This window comes from Rhizopus microsporus (assembly GCF_002708625.1).
Source record: "Rhizopus microsporus ATCC 52813 unplaced genomic scaffold scaffold_14, whole genome shotgun sequence".
Classification (NCBI taxonomy): Eukaryota; Fungi; Mucoromycota; class Mucoromycetes; order Mucorales; family Rhizopodaceae; genus Rhizopus; species Rhizopus microsporus.
The window spans coordinates 664785-682139 of record NW_019671929.1 but is presented as its reverse complement, the minus strand read 5'-3'; the positions used below and the strand labels follow the sequence as shown (position 1 = coordinate 682139).

General features: G+C 39.9%; 4 protein-coding genes across 4 annotated transcripts; 1 reads left to right on the top strand and 3 right to left on the bottom strand.

Moving 5' to 3' along the window:
- Positions 1-139: 139 nt before the first annotated feature.
- On the bottom strand, positions 140-647 carry RHIMIDRAFT_245533 (uncharacterized protein; the record flags this gene model as incomplete). Its single annotated transcript, XM_023610207.1, has 4 exons — positions 140-151; positions 193-357; positions 438-527; positions 594-647. The coding sequence occupies 4 exons, from the start codon at positions 645-647 to the stop codon at positions 140-142; spliced, it is 321 nt and encodes a 106-aa protein (XP_023464145.1).
- A 440-nt stretch (positions 648-1087) lies between these two features.
- RHIMIDRAFT_239915 (dicer-2 protein) lies at positions 1088-6159 on the top strand (the record flags this gene model as incomplete). Its single annotated transcript, XM_023609266.1, has 7 exons — positions 1088-1516; positions 1562-1789; positions 1846-2012; positions 2063-2782; positions 2834-4749; positions 4798-5848; positions 5904-6159. 7 exons carry the CDS (start codon positions 1088-1090, stop codon positions 6157-6159), a joined length of 4767 nt encoding a protein of 1588 aa, XP_023464144.1.
- A 157-nt stretch (positions 6160-6316) lies between these two features.
- RHIMIDRAFT_245531 (uncharacterized protein) lies at positions 6317-10893 on the bottom strand (the record flags this gene model as incomplete). The annotated part of the gene is made up of 5 exons (XM_023610206.1): positions 6317-8657; positions 8713-8956; positions 9009-10422; positions 10480-10688; positions 10746-10893. 5 exons carry the CDS (start codon positions 10891-10893, stop codon positions 6317-6319), a joined length of 4356 nt encoding a protein of 1451 aa, XP_023464143.1.
- Positions 10894-14048: 3155 nt separating this feature from the next.
- On the bottom strand, positions 14049-15031 carry RHIMIDRAFT_260832 (uncharacterized protein). The gene is made up of 3 exons (XM_023611487.1): positions 14878-15031; positions 14335-14808; positions 14049-14268 (listed from the first exon to the last, which is right to left on the bottom strand). The coding sequence occupies exons 1-2, from the start codon at positions 14976-14978 to the stop codon at positions 14388-14390; spliced, it is 522 nt and encodes a 173-aa protein (XP_023464142.1). The 5' UTR covers positions 14979-15031; the 3' UTR covers positions 14049-14268; positions 14335-14387.
- Positions 15032-17355: the final 2324 nt, after the last annotated feature.

Sequence of the window (17355 nt, the reverse complement as noted above, 5' to 3'; positions counted from 1 at the left end):
AGCTGTTGAAGTGCACAAGGAATAGATGATGGGCCAGATCGAACGCTTTCGGTGTTTCTGAGAACATCATGCTACTTAGATTAGCGTGAACACGATCTCTTATTACCTTTGTATCCTGAGTTGACTTGCATATTTTTACCTAAGCATTACACTATATTGTATATATGCATTAAATTCACATTTAAAACTTACGACTCTCTTGTTGTAGGTTCTCCACGCACGCTTAATATGCCAATAGCATAAAAGTATGTCCACATTAGAAAAGACCTCTCTTATTGCAGCAACTTCCGTAGGACTGCAACCGACCATTATTCTTTTTAACTCCAGGCTAAAATTATCTTTCAGCCAAGCTAGCCACTGGTGTAAGGCCAGTATGATCTCATGATCAGTGACAAAAAGCAAACAGGAAGACATTTGCTAGTGCTAAAGCCTCTAACAACAACAATAAACAAGTAGCCGTCCTTTTCGGGACCATTGAATGACTTGCATGTCCTGTACGTTAAGTCTATGCACCACCCTTCAGTTTCCTGTAAATGCTATAGTTATACTTAAATTTAGCTGACAAAGATGCACTTTTCATCAAGAAACTTTACCTTCATTTGCCATTTAGCAGCCCAAGCAACAAAAAATGGACCATTTTCATACATCTTGAAATATCTTCCTTAGGTATCTCTATGCCTAAACAAGCCCTTCAAATAACTAAGTGTGTCAGACGAGAGTTGTAACTGTATTGATCCCTGCATGCAACATGATTCCCAGTTATAGTTCCTTGGCGAAGATGTCTTTTGCCTGTCGTCTATACAGTGTAGAGCATGACAATGTGAACATCCCTGATTCATGCTCCCAAAGTTTAATGGGTTTAAAAGGTGTAACTGAAAAATATAAGCAGTGGAAATGGTTTGAGAATGCTCTACTCTAAGTCTTCCCCCTTACGTCTCACTGGGCTGCCTTCCTGCTGTTCTTGTTCAGCTCGACGTTTAAGTCGTAAATGATGATCTGTTTAGTTTTAAAAAACGTCACAAGCCTCCTTAAAATGCCAAACAATGAAATCGATGCACCTCTTTTTTAAACTTTATAAGCAAACCCAATGACGACTGAGACCCTAAGAGTCTCAGACGACTATGAAGACAAGACGGTAACCTATGTCCCACTTGAACCCATAGAAAACAGAATGAATGAAGGCGACCCGTCAAGATTATTAAAGTATCTGGAACCTGAATTCATCAATGCCACGCCAGATTCAAAAACAAAAGACTTGGGATTTATCGAACTTGAAGAGAAAGAAAAGCTAGAACTGGACTATGACGAAGATAATGCAGAAATAGCAGAAGCTGAAGCAGCTCAACAAGCTGCCTTGTTAGCTCCCCGTGAATATCAATATGAACTCTATCAGAAAGCACTTCAAGAAAACGTTATCGCAGTATTGGATACAGGTGCCGGTAAGACTTTGATCTCAGTCATGTTGATAAAGCACATGGCTGCTTTAGAAAGAGAAGCGCGCTTGACCCGTCGCGAAGTAAGTAAAGATGATATACATGGCTCATAACTCACGCCTCTATAGACCAAATTGGCATTCTTCTTGGTTGACCGTGTGCCTCTCGTTTTCCAACAAGCGAGTGTCATCAAAGCCAACTGTGATGTTGTGGTTGAAGCAATCTGTGGTGAAATGGATGTTGACAATTGGTCAGAAAAGAGGTGGAGAATCATATTTGAAGAAAGTGATGTATGCGTCATGACAGCACAAATCTTTTTGGATGCCCTTTACCATGGTTTTTTGAGTATTGATCGAGTAATTTTACCAGTTTTAATACATGACGATGTACTAAAATATATACGCACAACCAGGCACATTTGATTGTCTTTGATGAATGTCATCATGCCACAAAGAGACACCCTTTCAACCTGATTATGAGAGAATTCTATGACCGATGTCCAGCCGAGAAACGCCCCAAGATATTCGGAATGACAGCCTCGCCAGTGCATTCAAAAAATGATGTGGAAAATAGCGTAGCGTGAGAATACTACATATTTATAATAGAGCGAAGCGCTTATCTATTTGTAGTCAATTAGAGAAAAACCTTGATGCAAAAGTCTATACAGCTTCGAATATGGAGCAGATAACAACATTCAAGGTTTTAGAAATAACGGCGCTCTATAATCCAGCACCGATATATGAAGAAACAGCATTGACGGGCCAAATACGAGAAAAGATTGGTTCTATTCCAAAATTTAGTCGATGTTTCACAGTTGCAAGAGACATCCTTGCTCAATTAGGACCATGGTGTTGTGATGTAACGTGGAAATATATGCTATCAGGCTTGGAAAGACGCGTAGCTCGACAGACGCAGGATCTGGATAGAGAATCCTTGTTAGAAGACGACTTGGCTCTCAAGAATGCTTATGAGCTTGTTGACAACATGGAGATACCTCGTAATCCTGATATATATGACATTAGTCTTTTCTCTCCTAAAATTACAAAGCTCCTTCAAATTCTTCAAATCATCACGTCAGGCACGCAACAGTTCTGCGGTATCGTCTTTGTAGAAAGAAAAAACACTGCAGTAGCTATACAACTACTCATTCAATCCTTGGACTCACTTAGCAGATTGAGAGCTGGTATCTTGACAGGCCATGGCTCGAGTGAAGAAGGAGACGTGCAGATGCATTTTAAGGAACAAAACAAGACGATTCAAAAGTTTAGGACAGGCGAAATCAACTTGCTTATTGCTACCAACGTTGCCGAGGAAGGCTTAGATATCCAACCCTGTAACTTTGTCATTAGGTATAAACTCTATTTACATATGCTTATTACTTTATTCTAAACAACAAGTAGATTTGACTTCTTTCATACATTGATTTCGTATATTCAATCAAGAGGAAGAGCCCGTTGCTCTGACTCCAAGTTTGTCATTATGGCTGAACAGAAAAATCACAACCAGACAGGCACCATCGATGACTTTAGAGCTCTGGAAAATTCCATGAAGCAGTTTTGTCAAGCCTTACCTGCTGACAGAAATGTTGCAAACAAGTTTGGCGTTGGAGATGACGGATACGCTTCGGACGAAGAAGATTATGATTCTGACGAGGACTTTATGGAAAGCGCCATTATAGATCTCGAAACAGGCGCAACAGTGACTAAACAAAATGCCGTGCCTCTCATTCACAGGTACTGCAGTTCATTGCCCTCAGACAGCTTCTGTGTCTTGAAACCCATATTTGAATACGTTGCCAGTGTGGAAGGATACAGATGCATCTTGTCTTTACCAAGCAATGCTGCTATTCAGCAAGTAGAGTCGCCCTTCGTGAGATCAAAAAAGCTCGCCAAAGCACTTGCTGCCTTACAAGCTTGTGACGAATTGAAACAGGTAGATGCTCTTGATAAGCACCTTTTGCCTCGTAACCTGAAGAAGGAGATTTTGGGTGAAATGGCGCCTCAGTACGATGAGAATGGTTATATCATTGGCAGTAGACGACGACATGGCCTTTATGAAAAACGTACACCTAAATTTTGGAAAAGAATTGTAGAGACAGAGGAGGACTTTGATGTGGAACATAACGAAGATTTATTAAAGGCCACAAGGATAGCAAATCACAGTACAGAAGCAGATGAAAAAAAGGATGTCGAGAATGAAGGATCTTCTCCCGTCAAGGTTACTGAAATGGACGTAGATGGTTCCACCAAAGATAATCCAATAATTGAAACATTGTCTAAAGAAGTCTCTGAACTACAAATTAATAATGATCATGCCACAGAGAACAACAAGAAAGTTCAAAAAGATGAAGAGGAAACAGAAGAAGAGTTAGGCGAAGGTCCATTTTTCATGTGGTTTACTATACTTGAAGTCGAAATGGAGAACTACCAGTTTGAAGAGAGGTCATACCGTCGTCTATGTCTTGTCACAAAGAAGCCCTTCATTACACTTCCGCAACTGAAACTGTTCCACAAGAGTAAACCATTTGCAGTCAATATTCGTAATATTCAGACTGAGCTTGTCTTTGATCGAGACACTGTTGTGCTTCTTTCCGATTATATGCTCAAGCTGTTAAAAGAGCTAATGAACAAAGAGTATCACTGCCCTATGATCGATATGCCTTACTTTATCGTGCCTCTCGTCAAGAATTGTGAAGAAACAAAATTCGAAGAACTCTCTGCTGACGACTTGAAGAACTTGGTTGACTGGAGTCAGATTCAGGCTATCGTAGATCAAGCAAACAAGCCATTGGATCTTTCTGAAATTGAAGATCCTACTGATATTATTGTCATTGATAATTCAGACTATTTCCGCCGGTACCTGGTGAAAACCATTCGCTACGATATGAGCGTCCTCAGTCCAGTGCCTCAAGGTTACAAGATCCATGAAGCATCTTATGCTTCATTCAAAGACTTTTATAATGAACTTGGTGAACGATTTGCTATAACAGATGATCAACAGCCCATGATTGAAGTTGAACGATTCAAAAAGACAATGAACTTTTTGTATCCAGGAGAAACTATGGCAGCTCAATTAAAGGGGCCTGCACGAACCTTTGTTGTTCCTCAGTTCTGTACTCAGTACTTTATAAAAGCAAGCGTTTTTGTAGCAATGATGATGGTCCCATCAATTATGACAAGAATTGACTCATTATTGCTTTGTCATGATGCACGTTCTAGATATAATCTACCGATTACCGATGAGTATCTACTTGAAGCATATACCATGCCATCTGCAAGTATGGAAATGAACTATGAACGACTTGAAACACTTGGAGGTAAATCGTTATAGGAAAAAACAATACAAGTATTCATGTTTTTAATAGACTCTCTCCTGAAGTTTATTGCTACAATTCGTTTATATATCAACTTTCCTTTTAGTAACGAAGGCGAACTTCATCACTTACGTATTCGTGTTGTCTGCAACAGAGCATTATATAGGGCTGCAAAGCGACTCAAGTTCTATCGCTATGTCACAAGCCAAGCATTCAATCGACGATACTGGCGTCCGCCTCATTTTACATGCACTGCAGATAATCCAGAAACACTAGAAATGATCAACAAACATAGGTTATCTGACAAGACGTTGGCAGATATCGTAGAAGCATCACTTGGCGCTGCTTATTTGTGTAATGGCCTTGAAGGCTGTCTCCAAACTGCCATTCAATTGCAAATTCCTTTTGACCAAATCGAAAAGTGGTCAGATTTCAATGTCGCCTTTGAAGAGTCTCGCAAGACGGTGCCAGCTCGTGCAGAAAGCAAGGCACTTCGTATGCTCAACTTGCCCAAACTCCAAGCTCTTGTCGAACGCGAATTCAAAAAGCCTTTGCTCCTTGTGGAAGCTCTAACTCACGCAAGTTTACCCAACTCCACTGCTCCATGTTACCAGCGTCTTGAATTCTTAGGTGATGCTATTTTGGATTTCTTGGTCATCAAGTACCTATTTACCAAATTCCCAGATGCTGATCCAGGTACAATCACGACCTTGAAGGACTCATGTGTTAATAATCAAGTACTGGGTATCATTTGCTTGAATAATGGACTTCATAAGCATATTATCCACTACTCTGGAAGGCTCGTCAGATCCATTGAAACGTTAGAACAAGAAGTGGATGATATGAAGAAGGGTGGACAAGTAGAAGGAGAATATTGGAGAAACTTGAATATTCCAAAGGTCTTGTCCGATGTTGTCGAAAGTATGCTTGGCGCTGTATTTGTGGACGCCGAGTTTGATCTGGAACCCTGTTCGAGGTTATTTGAGAAATGGTTTGTGCCTCTCTTTAACGAGCATGTCACTCCAGAGTTGATACGTATTCATCCTATGCGTAAACTACTTACCTATTTACAGAATTTTGGTTGCGAAAGTTTTATGCTTAGGTAAGGATAATTAAAGGGAAAAAAGAACTATTCAGCTAACATACATGGAAAATAGAAATCATACCACAGGTTCAACTGGATCAGAAAGTCAAAAATGTGTCGTGTTCCTTCACGATAAGCCTTTAGCTTGTGGTGCTGATTGGAATATCAAAGTGGCTAGAAGACATGCAGCAGAAAAAGCTTATGAAAGATTGATGGATGAACCAGAGTTATTAGAAACTGTCTGTAATTGTAGAACATCACGTATCAAGAGAGGTTTATTGCCAGAAAGGGAGGTTGAAGATGTGGATGATGATGCTGACTTGTTCTAAAACTCTCCCCCTACTTTTATACCCAACACACATATGCTCATATCGCATTTGAATAAAGAGGATGGCAAAGATGGATATTTTATTATTAACTAAACAAACATTTATTTCTATTAGATGAATATGATACAGTATTAAAATGATGTATATGAATGAGTAATTAACGTCTTCCTTTACGCTTCAAGTACACCATGACACTAAAGAAGATAACATTAAAGGCAATGAAGGCAGCCATGACACCAAGGTCCCTGTACTTGTTGGCCGCGTCCCAGCCATAGGTAGTTTTGTACATCTCTTCACCTGTATTGAATTTGCAGTATTGACAGTACTCTGGCTGAGTAGCATTGGGATTAGCGATATAGCCGGTGGCACCATATTCAAAGAACCTTTGTGTATATTGAGCACACGTTTGGCCAATAGGAGGCAAGAACTTGACAAAGTCATCAGTATTACATTGTACTTTGATATGAGACAACTCGTTGGTAGCTAAACCTTCAATGAAGTAATGGAAAGGATCGATCCAGTACATCCAAGCAGTCCAGAAGCGAGGCATCATGCTGGGAGGATTGAACATACCAGCAAACAGATACAGCACAGAGATGATAACAGGAGTAGATACACCAGCCAACACACCGCTTTCAAAGAAGGCCGCGACAGAGAAACCAAAAGTGACAGCCCACGCAGCAAAGAAGACGAGCATGATGTAAAAGTAGCCGGCGGCCTCTGATATATTGGCTAAACCAGCGGTCCAGTAGAATCCACACATATAAAAGGCAGAAAAGACGAGAATATATGGGATTTCGACGAGAACACAGGAGATCGCAAAAGGAAGCCAGCCATAAAGTCGTGAAGCATACTCTTTTCGGAAAAAGAGACGCTCAGTCATGAATTTAGGTTGAGCAAGAAGGACAAGGACGTAACCGATCAGGAAAGCATTGAACAGAGCAAAGAGTCTATTCTGCAAGTCGACGGTGCTATTCTGCAGCTTCCAGAAGGTGAATCCATTCAGTAATGAAGTGGCCATAACCGTAATGAATCGACCAATGTTGTAGTCAGGAGATCTCCAATAGGCAAGAGCCATACGCTTGTGAACCAGGTAAAATTGAGTCAAGAAGGAGGTAGCATAGGGAAGAGCCTTGCGGTTAGGATTCTGGTCGGCTGTTTGATGAATGCATTCTAATTCTTCTTCCAGATCCTTGGCTTCAGAAGAGTTGGTCCAGACATCGGCCCAATCCTTTGTTGCTTTGCCAGCAGTACCAGCACCAACAACTTCGAGAATGTATTCGGCAGGGTTAGCTGAAGGAGAGCAGATAGGTCCACCATTACGTTCAAAGTAGTCAATCATGGTACGAGCGTCCTTACCGATCTCACCATAGTAGGCTGTACGCCCACCACGAACCAACAGCAACAAGTGATCAAAGTGTTCAAAAAGGATAGCAGAGGGTTGATGAATAGTACAGAGAACAGGCCAGCCGGCATCTGCAAGCTTACGGATGAATCGAATGATGTTGTACGAGCTTTGAGCGTCCAAGCCAGAGGTAGGTTCGTCCAAGAATAAGAGTTGAGGCTTGCCTACCAATTCGATACCGATTGTCAAGCGTTTGCGCTCTTCTACAGAGATACCAAAACCAGTCTCAACCTCACCAACCTGAGCATCAGCAATATCATTCATTTCCAGCAACTGGATGATTTGTTCAACATATTCATCCTTTTCTTGCTTGGATACTTCCGCAGGTTGACGCAAGTAAGCAGAGAATCGAAGTGCCTCTCTAACTGTCACAGCAGGTTGATGAATATCCATCTGTTCACAGTAGCCAGTGATTCGCTCAAAGTCATCCAAGAGGGCTTCACCATTCAAGTAAGTACGACCATCGATTTTACCAACTGTTTTTCTACGAGCCAAGACATCCAAAAGAGTGGTCTTACCAGCACCAGAGGATCCCATAAGAGCAGTAAGATGGCCAGGCTTAACAATACCACTAACGTGGTTTAGGAGCTGAATTTCACCGCCCTTGATGGGAACAGTATAATCAATATTTTGCCAAGAGAAAGTAGTACCGGTAGAGATCTTGTCCATAGCAATATTGCTCTCTGCTTGTTGACGGCGATACTCTTCTTCCTCTTCAGGCGTGCGAGGCTTAGGAGCCTTTCCAGGCTTGTAGAGCTTTGTCAAGTTACCGACAGACTTTAAGCCACCAAATTCCATAACGACTGCGGCAAAGAGAGTGAAAGCAAGGAAATAAGCAACAACAACAACAAAGTCGGGAGCCCAGAGATCCTTTGTGTTCCATTTGAGTGCTTCTTTCAAGTAGTTGTCACCGAGTACAAAGTTTTCTCCTGGTAAACCTCCTTTCAGTGTACAGACCTTGTAATTCCAGTCATCATAGCCTGGGCCATAAGGAACAGAGTTTCCGGGGCCTTCACAGGTGTAGATTTGATCTTTCATTTCGTTGGAGAGAAGAGCTTTATAACCATAGGCAAAAGGACTGATCCAGTAAACCCTATGAAAAGCATAAATGAGTATCAATCATGTGATTTCATAATAACGCAACGTACCATGAGAGCCAAGGATGCATTGAACCGTATGGGATAACATAACCACAAAGAGAAATAGTTGCAATCAGCACAACATTAGAAATTTGTGTTGAAAGGAAAAAGCTGGATGTGGCAGCACCAAAACTTCTAAAGAAACCATTCATACACATGTTGATAAAGAATAAGCAAATGAAGAATGTAAAAAATCTTCCTGCTGTTAAGGTTAAGCCCATCATAAAGTAGGAGCAAAGAGAGAATATGACAACTGTTGAAGGCATGTTAGTAAAGAAACGAGATAAAAGAGTTAGGCGTCATACCTTGAGCAAATGTGTAGGGTATATCCATGATGACTTGTGCAATATAAAATGCTGAAGGATGATAAAGAGCATACTGCTTATGTTTTTCTAAAACAGGACGACCCGTCAAAAAGCCAATAAGTTCAGATTGAGAGACAAGAGCATTGAACAACATACAGAAGAAGATAGCACCACTTCGAGAGAACGCACCAGATCCATCATGTGGGACGTTGTAGAAGCAGGAAGCAGTAATTAGAGCTTGTACGAGAATTGTGCCATAACGAGAAATGAGAGCTGTTGTATCCTTGATCTGAAGATGATACTGGCGAATGGTGAGAGCCTTGACTTGCTGATAGTATGAGGCAGTGTAAGGTGAGCTATTGGGAGCATATTTTTGATGTTCTTGTTCAATAGCCTTCTTGAACTTTTCTGCAGGATTTTCGGATTCAATAAGGTTTTCGTAGTCGCTCAACTCTTTCATCATACGTTGGTAGATGGATGATTTATAATAGCGAGCTTGGAACTGAGCACCTTGAAGTGGAGCAGAGTCTTCGTAACCAGGCTTGATCTCACGTTCTAATGGGTTGCTAATACCAGTAAGGAAGTCTGGGGTGGATTTACGAGGAGGGCAGTAAAAGCCCAAGTCTTCAAAGTACTGCTTAGCTTCAGAGACAGGGCCAAAGTAAAGACAGTAACCGTCATCCAAGATGAGGACCTTGTCAAACAAGTTGAGCATGCTATTAGAGGCTTGATATAAGGTAGCAACTGTCGTCTTCTTGAGCACATCAGTCATGATACGAAGTGAGCGAACAAAGTCCAAAGCAGAGGCAGCATCTAATCCGCGTGTAGAGCAATCCCAACAGTTGATTGTACTTTGTGTGACCATCTGTTCCGCAATTGATAAACGCTTACGTTCACCGCCGGAAAGACCTCGGACGAAGGCATTACCGACCAAGGTATGCATTTGCTTTGAAAGACCCAACATGTTACCAAGCATGTAGAGAATCTTGTTGACAAATTCTTTCTTTGTTTCGTCAGGTAATCGAGCACCGGGCGTTTTGTTTCTTAGTGCAAACTGTAAAGTCTGTTTCAAAGTCAGCACAGGGAAATGTTGATCTTCTTCAGCATTATAACATGATTGGCCACGGTAGTATTTTTCAAATGTCTTAGGGTCGACACCACCATAACTAACGGTTCCCTTAACGGAAGTGAATGAACCACGCATGTTGGAGATGACCCTCAGAAGAGTGGTACAGCCAGCACCGGGACGACCAAGGACAAGAAGCATTTCACCTTCCTTGACAAAGCCTGTAAGATCTTTGATGATGACCTTTGTAGTGTTGTGCGCACCAATGCCAAAAAGCTTCCAAAATTTGAGGCCTCGTAGAATACCACTAATATTAGTAGGAATTGTGTGAGCACCTGCACCTAGACCCTATAGAAGAAAGATTAGCCACGGAAAATCCTTCTGTGACTCGTTTGATCTGCTTACCTCAACCGTGAGGTTCTTCCAGATTACACCCAAATGCTTTGGATGGTGTCCAGCGTGCTTTTGGCTCTCTGAAAGGCCGTGCAAAAACTCATTTAGACTGAATTCATCTTCTTGAGCTTGGCCTCCTTCGAGTTTTTGAGGATTGACTGATGTTTGACGACTGATCCGAGAAAGTTCTTGCTTCAGATCATTATATTCATCAATAGCTCCTGTAATAGAAATATGTGAATACAGACAATAGAGCTATAATAAAAATCATTTATTACCTTGAATGTTTACTTCATTTATACTTCTTTCACCAAATCCACCATTTTCTACGTATATCTTTTCAGTAGCTGTGGCAACTGTCGCCTGTGATCCGGCTGATGCATTGTCGTCTTCCGATCTCTTATGTGTGCTATTATATTCAGCCATAATAGAATAAATAGATTTATAATGAATTTATAATAAAGATGTGGAAGATTATGAAATGAAATTACTCCTTTTTATATATTTTTTCAAATAGTGCCGCTCAATGCTGAGTATATTAGTAATACCTTTGATGTTTATCTTTGTATTCTTTTTGAACTCCACCCATCTGATTTGGTCTCACCTTCCTTTTTTAGTTGCTCTGTTACGCGTGCACTGAACAAATTTAGCTGATTAGGAACGTAATTCTACTGCAACGGCACTAGGTCCGAGTGACTTACCTTTCCAAAAAAGTAAAAAAGGTTTTTCCATGGCAATAAGATCAATCAAGTAATGCAACTATATAGGATATGTAAGATATCTAAGATATATAGGAAAGAGTGCCGCTGTACGCTTATGAATCAGATATGAATTGAATGATTGTGTGATTTACTGTCAATTTAACAAGCACGGCAATCAATGATCCCGAATACTTTAATTTCTGACAAATCAATGTGCTAATTTAAAGTTTTGATGTTCAAATTGTACTACTGTTTATTCCACCTTTACGCAATCAATCCCCCCTCCCCACTTTTTTCATCACTACTATTCATGTGATATCTTAAAATCGCGTTGCTGAATAATATACAGTCAGGTTGGTGGATATTGACGATCACAGAAAAACGAAACTGGTAATTACGACTGATATTGGTTCTTTGTTGATAGAATTGACAGCATAAAATTAAAATAAAGCAATAATTACATTTCTTTTTTATCTTGTTCTTCTTAAAAGAAATAAGCCATGAGGACTTTATAAAGTTGTACTTAGTGTGACGCTACGTATTGGAAAGTTTTGTTGGATTGCATCATAGATAATGGATAGAGTTGCAACTGGCTGAAGAGGTATTAATGAATTATTCCTGCAGAAAATGTGACAACCGGGAATCCACAATAAGTTGATGTTAATTGCTATTATCTCCGTTATTTTATTCAAGCAATGCTACTATAGATATTCATCTAGAAACAGGCGTTAATTCTGCGCCCTCTTTAAAATGCCTCTATAAGGGTCTTATCCTGTTCAGTTATTGTTAGTTTTAATGGAAAGAGCTTATCGGCCAGTTCAACAAAGTGGGGACGTATATTGTGTGCGGGATGGGGTGCTGATTGTGGAGGGGGAAAGGACACAATCTGATGGAGGTTGGGTGGAGTGAGATAAACTAATCGAAGATTTTTGGCCACTCTATTATGGATATAGTCCCCATTGACCAACAATACAAGATCATCAAATCAGTTATCTACCGTATTCATTCATGTATTTATCCACGGAAAAATTTCCTGATTTCCGCAGCAAATCGAAACCTTCAAGCTCAGTCCAGACTTAAAACACAGATTTGCATTTGAAATTCAAGATTTTCAAAAATAGAAATCAAACTTTTTTCTGGCCAACCAAAATTTCCATAGTGCATTCCAATTTTTTTGTCTGCCAATCAAAGCCTCCTGTTACCATTCAATTTTTTGAAAGTGAAGGCTATCGAATCTATTAAACAAACAAATGTTTACTTCAAACTGAAGACGACATTTTTATTGTACATTTTATTTCCTGATTGGGTGATGGAATGAGTGCTATAAAAATTAAACTTTTTTTGGTTAGGTTACGATTACGGTAAAAAAAAGCGTGGGTTGCAAAGCCTAGTCAGTACTTTTCAGCTAGTTTCAATGCAACATGGTTGAAAGTAAGAAAGCTTGTAAGTCAATTGACTACTTGCTCACATCAGCTTATTAGTTGCAAATTTTTTGCAAAGCACTAGCTTCTTCAGGTTGTTTGCTGAAACCATTATGAAAGAGGATTATGCTAATTTTAGTTTTATTCGGGGAGAACTTCTGGTGGATTGTTCTTATTTTATACTTTATAAGTTTCAATCACACGCGGTTCTTCTAGAAATTCAATCGAAAGTTACAAAAAAATCAATGAAGCGCTCAGTTAAAAAATGCTTGGAGGTGATTGATCGCTTTGATATTCAGCCTTTGCTTGTTGTGTTAACTGACAAAGTTTCTTCACCAGTGAGGCTAATGTTGTCACCCAGTTTGGAAAAGCCTCATTGGCAGATTTTGAATAGTACCATATGGACGGAAAGGTGCTTAATATTTTCTAAAGATACAATTAGCCTTAGCGAAAACGAAACAAGCAATCTTGATCCTTCAATGGTATTTATGTTCTACTTTTTTGGTGATAAAATAGAGAGACAAACATTGTGAATTTTTGACAATCCTATGATAAAAGCCATAGATGATTTTCATGGGAATGAAAAATAATACTGAAATAAAAAGTATTCCTTATTTTTTATCTTTTTCTTTGGTGCACTTGTAGAACTGCATTCGAATGGAATCGGTATTTTTTTGCGATTCAATAACTTTTTCCCTTCTTCAAGACAGGCAGTCCAATCCATTCTTTTGCCTTTTTTTTTGCCCTTTCTTCTTTGAATTTGGCGACGAAATTCATTGCTGCTTCATACCTTTCCCTACTACCAGAATCTTGAGTGATTTCAGGTGTTTCAGCATCAAGCAAATCATCATTCTCATCATTATCGGTAATAACTTTATCAGATGAGTCTTCAGCAGTAAAATAATCATCCTACTTTCTTTTTGTCCTGCATTTGCCTCATTTATAGCTTCTACCAGTTGCGGCTGATTAAGTGAATTTGCCAGCGTGAGTAATCGATCATACTCTGTGATCTGGCTTTCAATTAATCTCGTTGGTAAACGTACAATACCTTGAGAATCAATTTGATGATGATGTAAAGCTAGGATATATAAGTATTGCATCGTAGGGTCACCACCATATGGATTACTAAGAATTGATGTACAGCGACTGCTTAGAAGTAGTCCAAGCGCGACCAGTGGGTTTAATGGGGTTGCCAAGTTTTGAGTTAAACTATCTTGACACAGAATGAAGCACTCTGCTGCCCATGGTTTACAAAAGTAAGAGTAGATACCCGGGAGCCGAGTATATATGGTATCATCTTTAATTTCTTCATTAAGTGTTCCAACACATACAACAAGTAGAATTGGCTCTACATCGAATTTTAAATTTGCCTGTAAGCAATATCCAACTGCTCTTCTTATGAACTTTTTATTTACGTTATGTTGAATCTCTACCGTGATTCAAGGAGTACAACTCATGACGCTGCGTGCTTGCGTTTGTTCTCAAGTTTTTTTTACTGTTGTTGTAGGATCGTACAGTCATCGTTGGTCTCCTCCTTGAATTCGCTGGTACATATTTCGGTTGTTTCAATGATACACAAGACAAGATCGATTTTTCGTCCGTATTTGCCGACGTCGATACCAAAGTAGGCACTGTTGATTGCATTGTTCACCTTAGTGGCCTTGGAAGCATTTTCACCGCTGGAAGAAAACGATGTCGTAAGTTAAATAATCGACGCAAAGTAAATATTTACCAAGAGGACTTACTCAATCATGGTTGTGCCTGTGCCATCCAGTAAAATTTCTAGCAGTGAAGCGAATCAGCGACAACAAGTGGCTTCCAAATCGCTCTCTTGATGACGATTAAAATTTCTAACACTTTGACGTTGAATGAAATGAGTTACATGACAATTATCGATCGTGCAAACTTGAACACCATTTTGATTTACTTGCACTTGCTCCACGATCAACAACACGGCATATGCTTCGGTGCTATCCTTGTCACAACTGGATAAAAGGTATTTTCCCTTGTCGATAAACTTCAGCATTGCTTTCGATGATTGTTGTTCCACAATTTGACCGAGGAGCTTGATGGCGCCTTCCGAGAGATAGTTTTCTTTAGCTGCGTGTGTCATCTTGATTACCTCATTAATAGTTTGCCAGACAATTGGCGAAACGTTGCTCTTATAGGCCACTTCAAATCGTGTGTCGATCAGGTTAAATATCCTTGATGTGGAGAGTCTATTACCAATAGGCAAAGCAGATAAGCAAGATATGAGCAGACAGAATAGCGAAAAGAGTTTCTAGTACTTAATGATAGCTTGGCTTACGAGTGTTTTTTCTTGTTTCAACATATGCCTCGTACCAAGTTTGATCAACGCTAAACTGCAGTCAGAGTTGCTGCAATTCATGCTCAAGATGACCTGCAGCCCCTTCTGCTTCGCTTTGGTAATGACATTGCCAGAAAATTAAATTTATCGACAGTCATGGTTATTAGAAACAAGTGAACAAAGCACATATTCTCTCTCTTTTGATTCTTACGTAATTGTATGCAGTTTCATGCATTTTTTGCTCCAGGTCTGTAATGTCGAAAGATAGGCTGATTTTTTTTGTTGAGTCGTTGTTGGAGGCAAAAGCGTCGCTTGACTTTGCTAGGGAATCACTTGCAGTGCCTGCAGAATTGTTTGATGCTACCGAGGAATTACTATCGATCACTACAGAAGCATCGTCATACACACGCGAGCTCGCTTTTCGCAGTAGTTTTGTGCCACTTAGAATGTGCTCCAATTCGACGCCGATCTGTGCGTATGGCAAATAAAGGAGTCAGGAAACGCACTCAATCAAATTTTTCTATGCACGTTTACAAATTCATTAGTGGTTGCCAAGATGGTCATCCATCGGTCCTTGTGGAACTTGCAGCTGTTGACGCCGGAAAAAAAAATGAGTATGGACGATTGGAAACTCAAATCCTTTATCTGAGCGTCAAGTCTTGCTTTTCGCTCTTTGTCAATACTTTGATAAACCGATCCTTCCATTCGAAAAACAAATCCGACGCTTGCAAGTGTATGAGGCTAGTTGATCATTTTGACAAATCTTTTAGATGCTGAGTGATAAAGGAAGGTAAACATTTGATGCACTCAAAAATGCACTCAAAAATAGACTAGTGCTACGGGTGCTTCCTCTACCACTACTTATAATGTCATCCAACAAAGCTTTTCAATGTGTAGTATCAAGCTAAACATGGGTTTATAAAGCATTTATCTTGATTTGTTTTTCTTTTCAAGAAGAAGAAAGAGATAAAAAAGAAATGTTATTATTTTTTTATTCTAGTTTTATATTGTCAGTCTATCAACAAAGAATCAAGATCAATCACGTGTAATTATGGTGACAACGTATTTTATATCAGAGAGAGAGGACTGGACAGCCTTAGGTTAGGCAGAGACTTTGGTAGTGTGAAGTTGTAAAATGATATCACATGTAGTGCCTAGAAGAAGCGCCCATAGCATTAACCTATTTTTGAGTGCATTTTTGAATGCACGAAGTGTTTGCCAAAAAAAAAAAAAAAAACACTTCCGCTTGTCAAATTTGCTCTCTTTTACGACATTCTTCCAAACAATTGTGAGAATGCCGGATAAAGTCCTTAAAGCCGTTCAGCTTCAAGCTATTAGAAGCTTCACTGATTCTTGTCATCAGAGTCTCCGTTTCCAGTTACTTGTTTCGTTTGACTTTACTCTTAACCATCGACCAAAACTATTCAGTTAGATTGAGCTCAGGAGAATAGGGTGGCAAATAGATACAGCGATAACCACGGAATTCTACATATTTTGCTATATCAACCGATGTATCGATTGGAGCATTATCCATCATGAGGTAATGGCCTTTTACATGCGGATACTGGTCCATTTCATCCATCATGGCTTTTAGAAAACTAATATAGTGTGCCATAACTGTCCCTTTGCTCATATTCTCAACGGCTTCTTCTCATTTTCTCTTTTTATTGGGTGGAAGGTGGGGAAGCCTGAGGCTGCATTTGATCAGACCTTGAGCAGAAATCGCGCCTAAAATGGTTGTTGTTTTTGCTCGTGCTTTGGGAACGGTAGCCACTGCAGGGGAACCTTTCTTTGACCATGCCATACTATGTCTCAAATTGATATGAAACGCAGGTTTATCAAGAAACACGCAGTTAGTCGTAAAATCCATGTTTGTTTTTTTCCATGGATGAATCCAGTCCAGGCGTTCTTGAATTTTCTCCTCACTGTTCCGGTTTATGGTTGAAATCAAGCCTTTTTGAGAGACAAGTTGCATTTTTTTTTTTTTATAAAATCAAACAAAGTGCTTTTGGAGACTTTTAATTCTGTGAATGGTTGCCTTAGACGCTTTATCACATCGTCCAAGGCGACTGAAGGATTCTCACCAATGCACTCAAGAATAACTTTTTTGTGCTCCTCGCTGAGAATTCGTGGATGACCGGTCTTTCTCCGTTTCTCAAAGATACTATTAAGATTCCTCTCGTACTGTTCAGCCCATTCTGCTCCTGTACGAATGTAAATCCCAAGCTATTTTGCAGCCGCAGCTGCGCTCAAGCACCTCTCAAGCAACAGCTTGAAGAACCTCACTTTGTCCTGGCCTGAATAGCGTGTATAATTGTGTTTGATTGATGTTTCTCTCATAACAGCATCAGTTTCAGGTTATACACCTTCTTCGTCGTTTTGTCACCCTCCAGCGGCTGTTGCGCTAAATATTGTGTATGAGAGCTCAATATTTCAAGACAAAATTGCTCCTCATCAG

Coding starts and splice junctions, on each gene's coding strand:
- RHIMIDRAFT_260832 (XM_023611487.1), bottom strand. CDS start 14,978: ATGAATTGCAGCAACTCTGACTGCAGTTTAGCGTTGATCAAACTTGGT. Junction 14,809..14,877: donor GTAAGCCAAGCTATCATTAA/GTACTAGAAACT, acceptor TATTGGTAATAG/ACTCTCCACATCAAGGATAT.